The 20017-nt window shown below is 56.1% G+C and overlaps 1 protein-coding gene across 3 annotated transcripts in view; it reads right to left on the reverse strand.

Annotated features, from left to right (window-relative positions):
* Nucleotides 1-430: 430 nt before the first annotated feature.
* TSPAN9 (tetraspanin 9) overlaps nucleotides 431-20017 on the reverse strand; it is a 203358-nt gene continuing 183771 nt past the window's right edge. For all 3 annotated transcript variants that reach the window (XM_064377534.1, XM_064377535.1, XM_012452607.2), the window contains 6 exons: nucleotides 8668-8859; nucleotides 8225-8299; nucleotides 6813-6914; nucleotides 6011-6142; nucleotides 5523-5606; nucleotides 431-3948 (listed from right to left, as the gene is read on the reverse strand). In XM_064377534.1, the coding sequence (XP_064233604.1) occupies nucleotides 3877-3948; nucleotides 5523-5606; nucleotides 6011-6142; nucleotides 6813-6914; nucleotides 8225-8299; nucleotides 8668-8859 (657 nt within the window). In that variant the 3' untranslated portion in view covers nucleotides 431-3876. The remainder of the gene's footprint in view (nucleotides 3949-5522; nucleotides 5607-6010; nucleotides 6143-6812; nucleotides 6915-8224; nucleotides 8300-8667; nucleotides 8860-20017) is intronic.

The raw sequence follows: 20017 nt of genomic DNA on the forward strand, positions 1-20017 counted from the left end.
GAAGAAGACTGTTCCTGAAACTGACAGACCCGCCCCTACAGGAAGCCCCTTCCTGTACTGGAAGCTGCTAATGACTTATTCCATACCCCTCCCACGATACACTAGGGGCCTGGCCACGGTGTGGTGAGTGAGTGGTACGGAGCCAGGACTACGGCCTCAGGCAGAAGGCTCCAGCACTGCGACTGACTCCTGATCCAGCTTGTTTCAAGGGGGAATGTTAGGATTCCTCAGGCACCCAGAGTGGGCTGAGACCCTCCCAGCACCAGCAGATCTGCAACCTGGGCCCCAAAAAGAGATGAGGTCCTCCTGGGGGTGTGTCTTGGATGAAGGGTAGGAGTGGTATCTGACCTCCCTCTGGGTCCCTCACACCAACCACGACCTAAGTCACTGTTTTGGCTTAGTGAACAAAACACACCACTGAGAGACAGCCTGCTGTGCTTTTGACACTTTATTGGTTATTTAAAAACATGCTAAAAACATGGTGTTCCATAAAGCCAGGACCAGGATGAAGGAACGCACAGATACGGCATTGCAAGCAGAAAGTGCATCTGAAACCAACAAGCGTGCTTGCCCTGCTCTCCCATGCCACCCAGGGGCAGGCAGGTGGGCAAGGAGTGGGCAGGAAGCCCCAGGCCTCGCCTCCTGAGTGCCCAATCAAGGTGGGGAGGCCAGGCCCCACCCTGGACTATGGCCTCACTGCGGTGGGGAGGACAGTGGGGGGCACGGGAACATAGGGGCCGGCCAGCCAGATTCTGAGAAGCTGAGGGACAAAAAATGGACCCCCAGCACCTCCCATCCAGCGCCCATCCTATGCCATGTCCCTGCTAGTTAGCACCTCCACCAGTGGGTGGGCAGGGGCTGGAGAGGAGGGGACAGCCACTTCCATACACCTGGACTGCTCTTTGGCCACCAAAGCCTGGAAAGATGGCCACCTAGTTCCAAGTCAAACCGGACATCTGCAAGAGGGTCTGGGGCAGGGCCGTCCTTCCAGAGAGCCCGAGATGCAGGCCCATGCTGGAGAGAGAGGGGGTGATACGGCTCAAGCTGGGGGAGGGGTACAGGGGTAGACCTGCACCCTGACACCTGCTGCCACCCAAGGGCAGTTCTCAGCCTGTGCCTCCTCATCCCCACTGCAAGATGGCTGCAGAGAAAGGCTGAGTCTGCAGCGGACGCTCCCCTGCAGTCCTCTACCAACCCTGAGGGACTTTCTGAGACAAGTCTAAATTGCTCACTTCAGACCTGATTGAACTAACTGGCAAAGGAAGCCGGGAGTGAGGGAATTCTCTCAGGGGAATTCTGCCCCAGTGAGATCACAGTCAGGAGAAACTGAAGAGAGGCTGTGCCACCTTCACTGGCATCGCTAGGTGTGGCCCTCCGAGAAGAAGGGGCTTGGAGGAACACCCGCTCCGTGCACAGAGATTTCCACCCAATGTAGACTTAGCCAAATAATAAAACAGCCAAGCGCAGAGTGAGTATAGAGGGCAGCGTGGGGACCTGTAGACGAGGCTCTGCAAACAGAAGGGGTGGGGGCTGGTGGGAGCACTGTGGCAAAGGCTCTGGGGCCAGAGGCCACCCCTGAAGCACTCCAGAAACAAAAGATTTTCAGGGAGGTTGCACATCTCCCAGTGCACTAGGCTTTTGCTGTTGATATTAACAAAAATTAAAAATTGCATTGATAGGCATAAACAAACCCACCCACCCCACCCACAGCAAAATAAGCACAAGGCCCCAGGTCCCACCGCACAACTGGAACACTTGTGTGCTTAATCTCTCTCCGCCAGGGTGTGTCTGCTCCGCAATCCGCACTTTGGGGGTTCCCAGGGAGGCAGCTGAAGCTCCTTAACAGGAAGCCAGGCCAGAAGACAAGGGAAGGGCAGCTTTGCTCAAATGTGGGCCTCTCCCATGTTCCATCAGCACCATTGACCCGTCTCAGGGAAGCGGTCTTTACCCTGCTCGACTTGCAAGACCACCCTACTCTCCACTCCCACCTCCGCAAAACACGAATCCTGATTACACCAACAGTCCTATCCTCCTGGTCCCGATGTGTGTGTTACCTAAGGTGAACAGAGAAGTGACTGGTGCTGGGTGGCCATGTCTCAGCTCTTGGAGCACACAGGCAGGTGGAGGCTGGAGAAGACACCTGGCCCCATGGGAAATCAGGGTGGCAAGATAAACTGTTTCGGAAAGGCAGCCGCCCACCAAGGCCCCACCTGATAAAGTGCACCAGATGCTGCCTAGTGGGGAAGGTCCCCATTCTCAGTCCCACGGATTCTCCCTCTTTTTGAACTGCAAAACAGTAAACCAGAGCAGCTGCAGTTTTGAGGGGGCGCCCTGCTGTAGCTGAATACCACTCCCTGCCTCACTCCCCAGCCTGTTCATCTCCCACGCCCAGCTCTGCACATGCCGTGACTCCGGCTGCCTTCTTCCTGTGGCTCCGGTAACAAGAGCCAGTCTGACCTCACTTGGGTTTTCTGTATTTCTTCTCCTTGGATCACAGAGGATGTGATCATCACTGCTGATGTCAGTGGGCCCAGGGAAGGAGGCGAAGACCTTGGGACCCAGGTGGACGTGATTCCCTCCTTCCCAGCAGGGCAACCCACAGCTGAGCAAAGCTGGTGGGGATGACCGTGGGCGCCAACCCCACCCCCATGGGTCCCCTGCCACTGCCTAGCACAGCAAAACCTAAGGACCGCTTCCCCTTCCAGAAGCAAGGGAGAAAGTGAGCAGCATCTGAACTAGAGAGGTATTTGTCTGAGAGTTTCTAGCAGGAATGTCTGTGAAATAACTGGGGTGTGCAGAACCTGTTGTGGGAACACCCACATGGGGTGGAAGGGGAAGCCTCCCATGCCAGCAGAGAGCGGGAGGAAGGAAGAAAGAAAACACCAACAACTGCTCATCAGTGAAAAGTCTAAGGACCCCACTAGCTCTGCCACCTTCCTGGCTAAGTGTTTCCCCGGCGCCATGGGACCCGCTGCCCAGGCCTTCCTGGCTCGCTCAGTGAGCAAACGCCACCACCGAGCAGTGGCGCCTCCAGCCTGCTTCATGCTCTACCAGACTCTTCCAGGCTCCCGTCCTCGGACTCCAGGCCTGGTGAGGTCCTGCATCCTGTCCACACCCCCTCCTTCCCACGCATGCTGAGGGCGCTGGCACGCGCCATCCGAGAGCCTCCTGGGTGTCGCACAGTGGTCTGTCCTGATTGAGACTGGACAGATGTCCTCTCTTCCCGCCCATCCCTCACCCTCAGGGAAAAAAACTCAAACCATTAAAGAAATCAACACAGTAAAAAGTTACAAATCAGAAATCTAACCCTAAACTTATCTGAGAGATAATATTCCTGAATAATCGTAGAGTAAAATAAAATAAAAAAGTTACATTGTAAGGTATAAAAAGGCTGGGCGAGATGCTCCAGGGGCCTTGGCCAGAGGCCGGCAGACCCCGACCCCGCCAAGTGCCCCATGGTGACCACGGATGCAGCAGCCCCTGCTGGGACAGTATCTCCATGGGGGGGGGACACTCTGCTCCCCACTCCATGTGGGGACAAAGTGTCAGTGTGAGGAAGGGCAGGGGCAGAAGCCCATCAGTGCCAGGGAGGGTTCCTCCTGAGCACACCCCAGCCCACCCTGTCGTCTTTGGCAAATACGCATATGCAGATGCAGGAATCCAGGTGCCCCAAGCCCCAGGTCTCCGTGTGCCGCCTCCTCCCTGACACTCCACCCACCAAGAAGTCCGAGGCTGAGGCAGGGTAGATGGGGTGGGGCAGGCTGGGGTGGGTGGGTGCAGGGGTCACATCTGGAGAGTGCAGGCAGGCGACACAAAGCTCAATCCTCTTCCCTCCACAGGGCAGCGGGGTGGGGCGGGCACTCCCGGCCAGCCCGCTTATGCGTCGTACTTCTTACCAGTCCGGTGGATGTGCTGGAAGAGGGTCATGGAGAAGGCCATGCCCAGGATCTGAAAGACACGGGGAAGGTCCTGAGGTGGGAGCCGTAGCAGCCTGGACCTCACCTCGGCCCCAAGAGGCTTGGGAGGTCACAGAGCACCTAGAGCAAGTGGGGACGGCGACTTGTGTGCCAGGAAATGCTTGTGGAATGAAGAAAATGGTGAACAGAGGTCACCCTGGAGCCCTTGCTCAAGGCCACACGCAGGTGAACTCTGGCTCAGCCTCTTGGGGCTGTTTGACCAGAAGCCATCAGACATCAGACCTCTGCAAGACGCACAAGCATGCCCACTCAGAGGGGCGCTGAGAGTACAGAATGCAGGAGGACCTGGCCCCAAGTGGGGACTCACAGGAGCTAAGGTGGAGAGTGGGAGGTGGCAGGGATCACTCAAGACTCATGCCAGCCGGGCGCGGTGGCACATGCCCGTAGTTCCAGCTACTTGGGAGGCTGAAGTGGGAGGATCGCTTGAGCCCAGGAGTTCTGGGCTGTAGTGCGCTATGCCGACCGGGTGTCTGCACCAAGGTCGGCATCAATATGGTGACCTCCCGGGAGCGGGGGACCACCAGGTTGCCTAAGGAGGGGTGGACCGGCCCAGGTCAGAAATGGAACAGGTCAAAACTCCCGTGCTGATCAGTAGTGGGAGCACGCCTGTGAATAGCCACTGCACTCCAGCATGGGCAACATAGGGAGACCCCGTCTCTTAAAAAAAAAAAAAGAAAGAAAGAAAAATAAAAAAGACTCATGCCAGCCAGGCACGGTGGCACTTTAGGGGGCCAAGGTGGGAGGATGGCTTGAGATCAGCCTGGGCAACATAGGGAGACCCTGTCTTGATTTTTTTTTAAGTATTTTTAATTATTCAGGTGTGATGATGCATATGCCTGTAGTCCCAGATACTTGGAAGGCTGAAGAGGGCCGGCTGCTCGAGCCCAGGAGTTTGAGGCTACAGTGAGCTATGATGGCACCACTGCACTCTAGCCCCGGCAACAAAGTGAGACCCTGTCCCCCAAAAAAAAAAAAGACTCCTGCCAAGCCACTCCTGTCTGGTTGTGGAATTCGTGGTGCAATGTCTTGGCAGCAACAGGGCTGTCTTACCAATGCTGTGTGCTCAGGATGATGTCACTACCTGATTATGTCCCTCCACTCCTGAATCCTGAAAGGAGCCAGGGACCCAAGGAGTGTAGGAGGCAGAAGGAAGCCTGCTGTGGTCTCACAGTCACCATAGATAGTGTGTCATAGGCACAAGCTGTAAACACGGTGACTGGGGGACACCTTGTGTGCCTTGCGTGGCTCTCTGGGCTCAAGGTTTGGGCAGAACTGGGGGAACCCATGGGGGGTGACTCCAGCTTCAATATCCCAGCCCAGGCCTGGCCACATGCAGCCCTGAGTGCATTCTCAGTGCTAAGCAGACGCTTGCTCTCACATCAGAGCTCTGTGAAAACGGCGCAGGCACAGCTGCCAAGCTTGAAATGCTGTGATGAATTCCAGACCCTCCGCCGTGTACCAGCAGCGCTTTCACTGGTCTGTGCTTCCTTCCCTCCGCGCTGAGGCCCGCAGGGTGGGCGAGGCTCCAGGGGACGCCCCTCTTACCTGCATGATGAGGATGCACATCCCCACCGTGCCCAGCACGTGCTTATTGTCATGGAACCACATCTTCACTTTCTCATAGCAGCCCTGGGGAGCGAGGCCCACGAGGTTAGGGTCCCAGCCCAAGCGTGTGCTCCCTGCAGTCCGGCCCCCACCTCACTCTCTCCCTCACCCACCTCATCCTTGCTGTTACCTCCCAGCCCTCCCTGGCCTCAGCCCTGTCCCCCTCCCTTGGCGCAGCCTCCGCCCCACCTGCAAGGCCAGCTGCGCAGCCTCAGACCCCATTCAACCCCTCACCCTCTGACTCTCCTAACTGTGGGTCCAGCCCGCCCCCATTTTCCACCTGCCCTTTGCTTTATTTTTGTAAGTCCCTACCCCACCCCACATTTGGTCAACCTCTTAGTGTCCCGGGCCCGGCCTCCCCATATCTCCTCATGTCAGGGCATCCACACATGGGCTCCTGGACCCAAGCAGCCCACCCGCAGCCTCACCGTTCTCCACACAGGAGTGGTGGCGTTGCGCCCACAGCCCTGGGAGTTCTCCATGCAGCAGCGGTCAGGGACCGTGTTCTCCCCCAGCACCGGGTACCAGTCAGTGTAGTCAGTGACACCGCAGCATCGCATCTAGCCCGTGGGAATGGAAGGTGCGGTCAGACATGCAGGGGCCTGCCCCTTTCTCTCCAGGGTCTTCCCCTGCCCAGGCAAACCCCAGCCACCCAAAAGTGGCCACCTGGAGTTAAGGGAGGAGACAAGGGCCTGCTTCTTTCCCCTTCTTTGGGCTTCAGCTGGGCCCACTGGGGAAGTGAGTGAGTGCTCCTTCCTGGAGACCAGAGCGGGAGACGGCAATGCAGCCTGTGCTCGCCCACTCTGCCCTTTCTGTAAATCATCCCAAGCTGACTGTCACTCAGCCCCCTGCCGGCCCCTCCCCAGGGCCTAAATGGGCACATCTGGGAGTATGGACTTGTTTTCCTCTTTGAGCCAGAGCCTCCTCACCTAAGCCAAGCCCCGTCAGGGAGGCAAATCTGTTGCTAAAATAAATTCGGGCATTCATCCCGAAGCTCAGCCACAGCTCTCCTAGGCCTGGCCCTCCTGTGTCCTCATCTCCCCTGGCTGCACCTTAATGTATCACGTCTGACTTGGCAGTTCAGGCAAATGCTCCCATGGGTACCACTCCACTCCCGGTTAAAATCCAGAAAGCACAGGCACCCGGCTGGGTCCCCTGGGAAGGCAGCTGGAAGCGCTGGCCACCACCCCTCCTCCCTGCCTGGCCCCACCAGCATGGCTGAGCCCGCACCTCGGCCTGGATGATGTTCCAGGCGTTCTTCAGCCCCACGTTGTTCTCGTTGTGGTACAGCAGCAGGCCTTCCTTCAGGTCCTTCTTGGCGTTCTCGTTCACCTGCCAGGCGGAGGGACACAGCGGGACGGTTGGGACCAGCACGCAGTTCGTCTCTCAGGCCCACCTCAGGTCACCCAGGATGGTGGGTGACAGATGCGGGGGTGGGAGGAGGAAGGCAGGGAGGCAGCTGGTCTGGAAGGCCTTGCCCACGTGGGTGGGGGGCTCTGCTGGCCCAAGAGAGGTGCAGGGGTAGGCATACACTCTCAGCTTCAGAACACAGCAGGCCTTCGTGCACCCACCACCTCCCGGCAGAGCTAAACTCAGGGCCAGGGTCATAACGCCCACAGGCAAAAAACACACCACGTGCCTCCCACTCCCCCATCCCAGGACCAGCCACACACACGGTCCACTCTGTCACCCCCATCCCCCCACAACACAGCTTCCCCACAGACTGCCCCTCTCAAAACATGCCCTGGGAACTGCAGGGAAGAAAACACGTCATGTGACCTTGCACCTCCCTCCCCGCTGTTCTATCTGATACTGAATAGCAGTATCTAATCTGGGGCTGTTGTAAGAATTAAGGGAAACAATTCTCATAAAAGGGCCAAGACAGAGAAATCTCTGGACGTTGTCCTTTCTTCCCTTTCACAAGCACATAACTAAAAAATGCTTGTTTCTCATCCTAACGATGTCTCTAACTTTCAGTGTGGCTCAGGCAGCTACTTCAAGAACGAATCCTTACAGAGTTCTGGAGTGCACGGTACCAAAGGGCCTGCCACGCCCCGAGACACTGAAATCCCGGCCAGTCTCATTCGACTGCGAAATGCCCGGCCTGGGAAGGTTACAGGGGTCACCCACCACCCTCCCGAACCCAACAGCAGCGCCCGTCCTCAAGGGCTCTAGTGCAGGAAGTGGAGCTTCCCCGAGCTGGCAGTCCTGCTCAGCCAGCATCGCCCAGAGAGTTCCTCCTTGTTTCTTGTGGGTTGCTCTCAAATCACCCAGCCCAACCACCTGGTGAGGTCTGAATCCCTTCTCCAAGTAGCTTAGTTACTTCCAGTGACAGGGAGCTCACTAGTGCCAGAGGTAGCCCACTGCCATTTCTGGTCCTGAAGAGGACTCCACTCCCTGGGACTGTACAAAGTCAACTTCCCCACCCTCCAAACTTGTCTGCCCCACACACACTGCCCCCATCAAAACCTTCCCTCTGGTCTTTCCTTGGTGGCTTTCCCAACCCTCGGTTCCATCCTCCTCTCTGCTCAGGTGCCGCCTGCCAGCTCTCTTCCTCTGGCCAGAGAAGGGACCCTGGCCTGCTTGCCCCAACCCCAAGGCCAGTGACATTCCCTATCCCCCTCCCATCTGGTCAAGCTTACCTTGTCCATGTAGACAAAGAAGAGGATGAGTAAGATCAGCTCTGCTAGGAGGATGACCAACAGGACGATGAAAAACTGGAAAGGAAAAGCCCAGGCATGGGGAGGTGGTTGTGGGCATGGCTGAGGACAAGGAGAATGTGGGAGGCAGGGACAGGTGGGGCTTCCCAGGCCTGGGAGAGGCCAGCTCCTCCCAAGGAAACCCAGATAGCTAGGACAGGGACATAAAGGAGCTGAACTAACCAGGAAGTAGAAGGGGCAACTAGGGGCATCCATAACCAATCACGAAGAGGAGGGGTGTGGTCGGGCCTGGAACATTCTAGAAGCAGATTCCCTGGGCTCAAGTTGGACGCCCAGGTGGCTGATGTTCCAGGCCTTGCCTGTCCCGGGGGCCCAAATACAAGGAGATCGGGAGTTGGAGGGGCTGGGATTCGAACACAACTTACGCTGAGGAGGAGGCACTTGTTTTCCTTGATGGCCCCCAGGCAGCCGAGGAAGCCCGTCACCATGACAATGGTGCCTATGGCGATGACCAGGTTGGCTGCAGACAGCGAGGGGAAGCTGGGGGAGAAGGTGGCAAAGTTGCCTTGGGACACGGAGAGCCAGATGCCTACTCCAAGCAGCCCACAGCCACAGAGCTGGAGAGGAAGGAAAGCCCGTTAGCCCGGCACTGCTCTCACGCTCCTCCACAGACCTGGGAACACTGCGGTCCCCACCCCATGCTCTGAGACACGGACAAGGTCAGAACCCACAAGATGAGAACCGGGCTACCGTCGGGCATGGCCGCAGACCCGAAGCACGTTGGCTGTGTGACCCGGACAGTCCCCTTGCCGCTCTATGCCTCAGTCTCCCCACGTGACCTTGGGGACTACGCCAGCTTCATGAGCCTCCCAGGTCACTTTGAGGATCGATTAAGCCACACAGAGGCAAGTGTGTGTAACAAATACATGGAAGGTACTGGGCACATGTGAGCAGCTGAGGTTACTCTGTGTGATGGAGAAGAATCTCTGGTGTCCAACTTGGAGGCCGGGCGAGAGAGGAGCACTGGGGTCGGGAAAGCAAGAAAGACTTCATCTCTAGAGGTAGGAAGGGACCCTTGGAATCGGGTTTCTCGGAGCCAGAACTTCCCAGTGGCTGTGTCCTGTTACTCTGACCCAAAGGGCCATTTGTCTACTGGAGTCTGAAGAACAATTTCCCACAGGTGGAGAAAGAAGGCACTGGTCAGCTGGCCAGGCCAGCGTGCGGGACATGGGAGTCCCTGGCTGCCCTCGCCATCCATCCAATAAGCCAGCCTCGGGTGGATCGCCTGAGGTTAGGAGTTTGAGAACAGCCTGATCAACATGGTATAACCCTGTCTCTAGTAAAAATATAAAAATTAGCTGGGCGTGGTGGCATGAGCCTGTAGTTCCAGCTACTTGGAAGGCTGAGGCAGGAGAATTGCTTGAACCTGGCAGATGGAGGCTGCAGTGAGCCGAGATTATGCCACTGCACTCTAGCCTGGGTGACAAGGCGACACTGTCTCAAAATAAATAAATAAATAAAACAAAATAAAGCTGGCCTCCAGCATGATCAGCCCCAAAATCAAAAAAGTAACTCTCTCCCCAACAGCACTCCTGGGGCTGCCGGCGCTGCGAGCTCCACCTGGGGAAGCTTCTGTTTCACTGGCTGCAAATCTCCACATCTGCCTTATTTTATGTTCGATATAGCTGGCACTCCCCCACTCCCTCCGCCGGCTCAGGAGAAGTTTGCCGAGTCTGAGGAGCCAATCAATCAGTCAAACAGTATTTATTGAGTGCCTACAGCATGCAGTGTGCCATGCCAGAAAAGCTACAACCACGTTAGAGGCCTGTTTTCCAGGGGCCTCTGTTCTGGCTGGATGGGAGCAATAAAAGTGCAACATCTACTACTCCCAGGTGGGATGAACTGGTGCCCAATCAGTGCCACGGGTGTTCAGAGGAGGCCATCACTCTCGCAGTCACAGAAGCCCGTTGAAGGAGGCAGTCCCTAAAGGGTGGGTGGACTTGGGGCAGATGGAGGACAAGAACATTCCATGCCGGGTGAAAGTGCAGGGCGTAAGGGCTTGGGAGTCACAGACCCGAACACATTATCCCAGCTCCAGCTTATCCTGGTGGTGTGAGCTTGCAAGCCTCTCGTATGCGGAGTGAGAATATCATCCCCTTCCTATTGGACTGTTGTGAGAATTAGGATGACGTAAAGTACGTGAAGTGGGTGGCCAGTTCCAGGCACTGCTTGCTGGAAAGGTACTTCCTGGGCAGCCATTCCGTGCCAGGGCCGCTGCTGACTGTGCTGACTCCAGGAATCAGCCCAGCCCCTGCTCTCAAGCTGCTCTGGCTGCTGGGAGGAAACAGGCTCAGGGCTGAGACAAGGTCGCCTGCAATCAGGCAGGGTAGTGATGCCCACGGGAAGGCAAGAGGAGGGGACAGATGCTTCCCTGAGGAAGGGCATCTCCTTCACTTATTCCTCCACAAATCCAAGTGAACACCTGCATATTCAGTCGCAGGCCCTTCTCCAAGTTGGGAGACGGTGTATGCCTCACTAGCAAAGACCTTGCCTTCATGAAGAATAGGGTCTTACAGGAGATACCGACCTTACGTAAGCAACAAACAGCATAACTTCAGCTGCTGACACGTACCGCAAAGAAAAACAAGGCTAGGTAAACAGCCAGAAAATAACTGGGGAGTGAGTGGGCAGGGAAGGCGTCTTAGAAGAGGTGGTATTTAAACAAAAACCCAAATAAACATTCTTCCCCCAGATAGTTACGCCACTATCTGGGGGAAGAATGTTCCAGACAGAGGGAACAGCAGGTGCCAAAGCCCTGAAGTGGGAAGGAGCCTGGCCAGCCAAGGAGGAGCTCGCTGGCTGTGTGGCACAACAGTGAGTGAGGTGACACATGGCAAGAGACAAAGCAGGCAGGGTGGCTGGGGGCCAGGCCAGCTGGAACCTCGCAGGTAAAGGAAACGTGCAGGTGTCCTCAGTGTGATGGGAAGGCCCCAGAGCTGGAGAGTGACATGATCTGATAGGGGTTTTCAGCAGATCACTTTGGCTGCTGTTTGGAGGATAGACCGAGGGAGGGCCCGGGGGAAGGCCAGGAGAGCAACTGGGAGGTGGCTGTGATTAGGCGGGAGCTGGGAAGACTCATAGCAGGAGGCTACGGAGGATCAGTGAGAATGGTCCAATTTGAGATGTTCTGAAGGTAGCATTGACAGGCCTTGCTGGGCTTTGAAGAATCAGTAGGATTTTGATAAACGGGGAAGCAGAAAGGTGGTCCACACTGTGCATGAAGAAAAAGGTGGGGACAGACACCTCCATGTATTACTAATGCAGAGACAGTGCAAGGAACTGGAGGGGGGTCTGAATGAGGTACGTCCAGCAGCGGCCCGGATCCTCCACACTGTGGAGAGTGGTCCTGCGTCTTCTGTCCCCTGGCGCAGCCCCACATGGAACCAGGTCAGGGCTCCCAAGGAATGAGCACACTCAGATCCACAGCATCGGCCCAACTGGGCCATCACAAAGTTTCGCTGGGGAACGGGGGGCTAGCCCCGCTAAAGCCACCAGGTGGCGCTCCAGGCTGGTTCAGAAGCTCTGGGTTCGCCAGTGAAGGCTGAAACTTTCATCCAAATAGTCACTCTGACTTTTCTTCAATCTGGTCAGTTTCTATGCTGCCGTCTCAATTTTTCTTTCATTAATCATACCGTGGAGAATTTATGATCTTCATGCTGAAGATTTATGGCTCTAAAAGCCAGATCCTGGAATGAGTAAGCGGAAACCCCGCTGCCACAGGCACTTGCGGCAGGAGGAGCTGCAGGGTGCCCCCACCCACTGCAGCTGGAGACACACAGGACCCCAGAGCTCAGAGCCTGGACCCTCCCCGGGCCTGGAAGAGTTATCAGAGTACACCTTTCTCTTGAAGCCATTTCCCACTGTGGGTGTGCCTGCAGGGAGGGGGGCCCCTCCGAGCCCCTCTCCCCACTTCCCTCGTGGGGGAAGCGCTGGGATGCTCAGGAGCCTCTACATAGGAAAACCTCTAAGGTCAGAAACTCCCAGGACCTGGTCGCCTCTCTTCAAACTGGTTCTCTGACTTTGCACTCCACATCCTTTGATTTGGTCTTGCCAGAGCCACCCGGAAGCCTCCTTCTACCTCTTAGGGAACACAGCTGGTGCCCTGTCCCCAAATCTGCTTCCCTTTCCATTTCCTGTCCAAAGTCCTACAGGGCCCAGGCCAGGCCCCAAGTAAGATCTGCGCCCTACCCTTCGGTGGGGGCAGTTTGGACCTGAACCTTCCTCTCCAAGCCCTCAAACCTGTTCCTGCCTCCATCACAGACCCCTCACCCAGCTCCACACATGGTGCACATCTGCCGAGCGAGGAGGCCCGCACAGCAGAGTGTGGTGCCATGCACATCCCCACTGCCACGCTCCCAACCCCCCAGGGCTCCTGCCGAGATGAGCCCTCTGCTCCCATCTTCTGATGGTCCAGCACTAACAGAGCCTCCAGGCAGGAAAACACAAAGGTCATGCCTGGATTTTCCAGAAAGCTAAGGCGGAACATGGAAGTCCCCAGTCACACTGTCAGGATGGGACAACACCTTGGTTTCTGGCATTTGGTGCAGAAGTCTGTACTACCACCCAGGAGACCTCTGACTGACAGGAGACAGGCACCAGGACAACCCACCTTCGCCCTGGGTCCCATGTCCAGTAGCCCCCACTGCCCTCCCTGCCCCTGGCCTCTGGTTTCCAGCCCAGCCTGCACAGAGCTGCCTGATTCCTTTTCCTACAAAGACCCTCTCATCATGTCTCCCTGGTGTGACCTTAAGATTCTTTAGCTCTCAGAGGCCCGATTTCCTTTAAAATTCGGGATTTGGATGAGCTCATTTCTCAGGTCCCTCCAGCACAGTCTTAGCTGAGCCTGAGACATGATACTCCCAGCCCCCAGCCAGTGGTTCCCACTCAGGAGCAATTCTGCTCCCAGGGAACATGTGGCATGTCTGGGGACATTTTTGGTCACCACAACCCGGCAGGGGCTGCTCCTGGCATCTGGTGAGTAGAGGCCAGGGATGCTGCTAAACACCCTACAGCTCACAGGACAGCCCACACAGTTAAGAACTGTCCGGCCTCAATTGTCAACAGAGTTTGAGAAACCGTACCTCACATCCAGGCACCCACCCTTGGGCTGTCAACACCGTGAGAGCAGTCACTGAAGAAAGAACCTGGTGTGTTCCCTCCAGCGGTGGGGAAGCAAGAGCCAATGGCGAGGATGTGCCCAAGGTGCTGGACAGATCCCACCTGCTGAGTTGGGGAGAGCCAGCCCGGGCAGTTACGAGGCCAGGGAGGGAGCAAGGGCAGGAGGGAGAAGGTGACAGCAGAAACAGGCTGGCCATGGTGTCTTGGCAAGCCAGGCCTGCCCTGAACAGGCAGGAGGGTGGGAAGACAGGGAGCTGACCTCTGAAGCCAGTGCAGCGGGCAGGGAGAGGGTGCGGCAGGAGCCAGGGAGGGAGGCACAAGGCAGGGGAGCCACTCCTGGTGGAGGGAGCCCAGCACAGGAAGGAGGCAAGGCCGGTCCGTGGTGGCACAGCCAAAGCTCAAAGCCGGAGAGCTTAGCTGGTGGCATTCGGGAAAATTCCCTTCCAAAATCAGACGGTTGTCTCAGCTGAAATGACTGAGCTATAATCTAGCCCACGATGGGACAATCTGGGGCGAGGCAGGGTGACTCAGGGGATTGGGCCCCGGGCAATGCTAGCACCAACCAGCAGGAGGTCACCAGCCACTCCTGGTGTGGTCCAGTGTCCTTCTCTGACCAAGAGCGGGCCCAGGGGCCAGCCTGAGTACCAAGCCTCCCCTGCCCCTTCCTCAACCAAATGCATTTCAAAATAACTTCAAATCAGGGCTACAACCAAATCCACATCTAAATTTGAGAAGACAAATCCCATCCTTACATTTGCCAATGGCCTCCTTGAGGGTCGGGATTTGGGCCTGTTGTTTTTGTGGTTAAATCCACAGAGCCTAGACGGGGCCTCACTCCTGGCAATGCCTTCAAGTCCCACAGGGTGATGCAGCCTGGGCCCTGCTCTGACTTCAGAGAAGGGAGAAGGTGCAGGGCCCCCGCACAGAGAAAAGCCCCAAGACATTGGGCTGTGTCAGGATCGTCTTTGTCAACAGAGGCCCGTCCAAAACACACACAGCAGATAAACTGAGGCCTGGTCAGGCTATGGCAGTGCAGTGAGCCCACACTCCAGCCTCGCCTCATTTGTTAAGTCTTGTCGTTAGTTCATATCCCCATGGCGTCTTCCTTGTCTTCAGTTTGAACCATGTGGACTGGTTTAAATACATGCTTCTGCCATGTGTTGTTATGTATATTTCATGCAGGCATCCTATTTCTCTGAGGGTGAGAATTCTCACCTTCTCCCTTCAAACTTCCCCCTTCCTGAGCTTCTCCGGCCACTTCCATGCTGCTTAGAACCCAGGGGCAGCCACTGCCCATATCCTTCATGGCTGCCATCAGTCTTCCACTGATGGGAGCGGCCCCTCCCCAGGGATGACTCCTCACCAGCACCAGGCCCAAGCAGCACATCTGGGCCTTCCCAGGCTTCTGTGCAGACTTGCTGCCCACCCTCACTAAAAACGCATGCATTTCCAGAATGCAGGCTTGGGTCTTATCCATTTTTCATCCACTGTAGGGCCCAGAACATGCCTGGATTACTAGATAAAGATTTGCTGGAGGAACGAATAAATGAATGAACGATGGGGGTGGACAGAGGGGCCTGAGCAGGCCACACCTGGGGAACAGGACCAGATCTAGACATGCAAACCCTCCTGAAAAGGCAGCCCCCTGTGCACCCCATCTTCCCACTCCTGGAACCCCCAGTGTCCACGGGTGGCTCTCACCTCTGATGCCCTATTTTAATCCCTACAGCCCCATGTGTCTGCAGAGCCCCACAAGGCACCTGGGCTCCTGGCATCGGATGTCACTGGTGGCCCCCAACCTGGCCCCCTGCCCCCCTCATCCACTGTTTGCTTGCAGGAGATTCTCAAATGCTAGGACTCAGTGCTCCCTAATGTTTCTATGAGCCAAGGCCAGGCCCAGCATTTAACGGCATTTAATAAATTAGCGGATGTGGAGAATTTTTAAAAAAGAAAAAAACCCAAAACAGCTTTAATTTCGCAGCCTGACATGACGGCTAGTAATGAACCTGCCTGGCTCTGGAAGAAGCCGACCTGCCAAGAACTTCATCATGGGGAGCAGAGAAAATACATCAGTGCCAGGAGTGCAGCCGCTGCTTTGTATTTCAGACACCCCTTGCCTCCAAGGGCCCCCGCAGCTCATTCATTCTCACAGCCATAAAGGGAGAGGCAGGAGGGGTAGGGGAGGAGAGAGAGCCAACGATGCCTCCAATTCTGCACGGAGGGAAATAAAGGGACAAAGTCACAGATATCTTTGCCAAAGTCACCCGGAAGGCAGGAGGACCACAGCTCGGTGGAACCATGGAGTGGGAGGCAGCCACATGGGGTCTCCCAGGGTCCCCATGCTCACCACAATGCACTCCATTCCTTTTTTTTTTTTCGCATAACTCTAATCAGGCAAGAATTCTTTCTTGTTAATGCAAGAACCTACCTCCCCCTGTGGCTAACATGCATCAATCCTAGTTTTGCCCAAGAAGCCCAAGAACAAGTAAAACAGGCCTGTCTCAAACTGAAAGTTAGGCTCTCGTTATGGTAGAACCAGCTCTTCCCCTCCTATGTTCTGAGCTCTATGCTTCTAGCAATTCAGCCTGAGCCCCCATTGGCTTGAGTGGCAGCCACAGCACAGTTGAGTCTCACACTGAGCCTGTGCCCAACTTCCAGCCATATGGCATGATTCCTCGGTCATCACTGCTGGACCCCACACTTTCTCTCAAAGCCTCCAATTCACCTTCACACCTCCACTCTGCAGCCCCTAATCTCACCAACTTACCTAGGTGTCAGGGAGATCACACTCATATTTTTGTGCCTAATTTTCCTCCAGATAAACATTACATAAAGCATTTGCATATCTACAACCTAGTTACATTTTGATGATACCAGAATGGGGTTATTCTCCATATAAGACAGTTCTAGGAGAGAATGTCTACACATGGCCAAACCTCAGGGACATCGTGCTGGGGAGCTGGGGGTCTCGGGTTATAAAGCTCCTGAATTATGTTTCAGGAGTGCCAATTCTCTTCAGCCAACTTTGTAACTCTTGCCCAGTCGACCAAAACCCCTAGCAGCTGAGCGTGAGTCCTGTTACAATACCTACACCCCTTGCCGTCGAAAACCCCGAAGTGTACCTTGGGGTGGAAGAGTCCATGATGAAGGAGATTCTACCTGAGACTTTGCGGATAGCCCCCTGCCACCCTGCAGGGAGTTCAGGGCCCTGGGTGGGGAGATAAATGCCCAGTCACCAGCAGTCCTGGTCCCCAGTTGCACAAAGGGCTTGGTGTCCTCTGGCCTCTGGCTGGGGCAGAGTTGGCCCTGTGGAAGCACTACCCACCTGTTTGGGCTTCCTGGCCTGGCCTCAGTATGGGGGGCACCTGCCCTGCCTGGAGGCTCGCTCCAACCAAGGCGTCTGTGAGACTCTAGGTTGGTACAGCCCTGGAGGCAGGGAGAACCTGTTTGTCCCGGGCTTCAAAGACCAGGGCACAGGTGAGGGATGGCCAGTCCCCAACACAGTGATGCCTAGACAGCAGGGATCAGAGACGGGGAGGGATGGGGGCATCCACCACGTGCTGTCCTGACACACCCTGTTATAAGCCATGCCTCTTTCTGGGAGAAAGGCTCCAGGGTGATATTGGTCACTTTCCGCACCTCCACCTGCACCCCGTCCCCAGGCCACCTGACAGCAGGCCCCAGGTCCACCTTCTCAGGTGCCAGCGTCTCTCTACCTTGTGACTTTCTACCAGCATCTTTCTCACTTGTGACTCAGTGATCCCAAGTTCCTACCAGCCCCTGCAGCTCCTGCTCACTCTGGACATGGGAGGATGTGGCCCCTAGACTGTGAGCCTCTGCTGCAGACCCTGGGCAGACCAAGTGAGAGGACACAGCTGTTTCCCATCCCTATCAGGAACACACAGAGGGCAGGCTGCAGCACCTACGGGACAGGCAGGGGAAGGAGCTCCCAAAAGGGAGGGGCAGACCCACAGGCCTTCTCCCTCCATGCGGAATTGGAAAAGGAGGTGGAGGCACATCCAGAACCCCCTGGGGCCCCAGTGTGGGTCCGAAGCTGTCAGAAGGAACAAAGCCTGAGGAACGGCCCTCAGAAGGACCACAAAATGACATGTGGCCAGGACGGCAAAGAGCAGCAGATAATACAGAGCACCTGCCAGCCTTGTAAAGGAGGAGTGATCATTCACCAGTCCATAAACATTGATTCCCGCTGTTGCCGTAGCCCTACCAGGGCAGGCTGCGCACCCAAGGCAGAACTACATTTTCTTCCCAATCAAGCCTGGCCTGGGCCTGGGCAGTGGGGCCAGGGGCTCTTCCCAGACCAAGGATGCACAGTGCGACCACGAGAGGAGCTGCGAGTGGGTGTGGGGAAGAAGGGCCACACCGGGAGTACCTGTGACTCAGTGACTGAAAGCTCTTGCCAGCCCGTGCAGCTCCTGCTCACGCTGGGCATGGGAGGATGTGGCCCCTAGACTGTGAGCCTCTGCTGCAGACCCTGGGCAGACAAAGCGTTTTCCATCCCTATCAGGAACACACAGAGGGCAGGTCGCAGCACCTACGGGACAGGCAGGGGAAGGAGCTCCCAAGAGGGAGGCTGACAAACCAGTCATGGCCTCCACGGGAGGTTTCGGTTCTCTGAGCTAGTGGGAGGACTGCCCTTTGCTGGGAGACTAGTGGGTAAGGAGGACCTTTAGACATGCTTTTTCCCCAAACTCTGGAACTTGTCAGCACTGGACAGAAGGCAGCATGGAACCTCAGGCCACCCACACCCAGTAACACTGCATGATGGGCAGGGCAGGCACTCTACTCTGGGCAGGAGTAGGGGATGGACAGGTGGGTCTCATTACCTGCATGCCCAGAGCCACGGCTGCTCAGGGAGGAACCATGAGGTGGCAGCCTGCAGCCCCAGTGCACGGCACTGTCTCAACTCCCAAGGTCACTGTGAAGTGGAAGGGAAGGCACCAAGAACTCACAGTAGCTTGTCAGAGGGGTCTGGAGAAAGGATTTCCCAAACACCAGCATATTTTTTCCTTCCTGCATTTGTTTTGTTTGTGCATCTGGGGAGAAAGGCATTTCTGACGGCATCAAAGCACGCAGTAATTGTGAAGCCAGGGCTGCTGTGGGAGGCAGGATGGGCTTAAGAAACCAAACTTCAAGGATGACAGTGTAACTGGCAGCCACCTGGGCTTCCCAGAGAAGGCAGATCCATCGGCAGCCCAGACCTCAGGACTTGCAGCCCAGGGGAGAAGGGGCAGTGCAGCTCTGGCAAGCCCCTTAACCTTTCTGAGATGTTCCTGATAAAAGACAGAGAGAGAAGAGCACCTCCCCGGCACTCAGGGACATTGTGGGGATGAACAGGGTTCTGTCTGCCGAGCACTTTGTGTTCCTCAGAATATAAACACTGTACAAGGTGTTCTTACTCAAATTCCTTGGAAAACGCAGGGAGAACAGGACAAGGATACCTTGAATTCCCATGACATCTTTCTCGGAAAGAGCTCCAATGATTTAGGAGACTGTAACTCATCCTTCAGGATGGCGAAGGGAGTGGGGACTGTTCTCCCTCCTCTGGGAAAGGAGGTGCCCCCAGATGTAAAGTCACACAGTGAAGACTTCGTAACTGGGTGCCTCTCACTCGGCACAGCTGCCTCGGTTCCACCCATGGCAGGTCGGAGGCCCTTTGGGTAATGTAATGAGGGTGATCTCACACAGCTCTGGCTCAGCAAACACCACCATAATTACACAAATAGGTATCAGGAAAGACTACCTGACAACCAGGTCCATCTCTGGCCCCAACATAGCCACCCACACACTCTTTAGCTAGAGCCCTTTGACGTGGCCCACACGTGGTGCACCTTCTCTCTGGGGAGCCTGTGCCCACAGCCTGATTATTTATACTGCCAGCCGGGAGCCGTGTCCACCCACGCCAGGATTTTGGCATTTCTGACATGTTTTGTGAGGGACACGGGCCGGTTAAGTGCAGGCCTCTCTGCCAGAGATGGTCTCAGCACCAACTTAAGTGCCAACCTGAGATCCCCCCATGCCCTGTGCCAGGCTCTGCCCACTTCAGGGCTCTCCTGGTAGCACAGGAGACTGTAAGCCATCCTCTGTCTGCAACATGTGCACAGCAATTCAGGTTACTCTGTTGAAAGCTGCCTGCCCGTCCAGTTTCCCCAGACAAACGTGTCCACGTCAGGGAGCTCTTCGTGGTGCAGCTGCACCTGCTCCCAGCACCCACGGCCCGCCTCCCCTGCCCTTCCTCCTCACACTCTGTGGCTGTGGATGAGTGCTGATCGTGCACAAGTGCTAGTCTGAGTGCTCTGCCTCTATTGCCTCATTTAATCCTCCGAACCCAATGGTATCGGTGTCCTCCCCATTTTACAGATGAGAGAACGCAAGCAGAGTGAGGTTCAGTAATGAAGAAACCCAGGACATCTGACTCCAAAAACCACATTCTTACCCACCACCTCCCACTGCTGGGATCTGGGTTATCTGCCTGGCTCTCTCCCATGAAAGCCAGAAAGGGCATCACCCAGACAGGTCCCTACTCTGAGAAAGGAAGGCTAGCCATGATAGAGTATGCAGACGCAAACCTCTGGGCCT

Source organism: Aotus nancymaae, unplaced genomic scaffold (genome assembly GCF_030222135.1).
Source record: "Aotus nancymaae isolate 86718 unplaced genomic scaffold, 86718_ANA_hifiasm-v0.15.2.pri h1tg000016l, whole genome shotgun sequence".
In the NCBI taxonomy this organism is placed as follows: Eukaryota; Metazoa; Chordata; class Mammalia; order Primates; family Aotidae; genus Aotus; species Aotus nancymaae.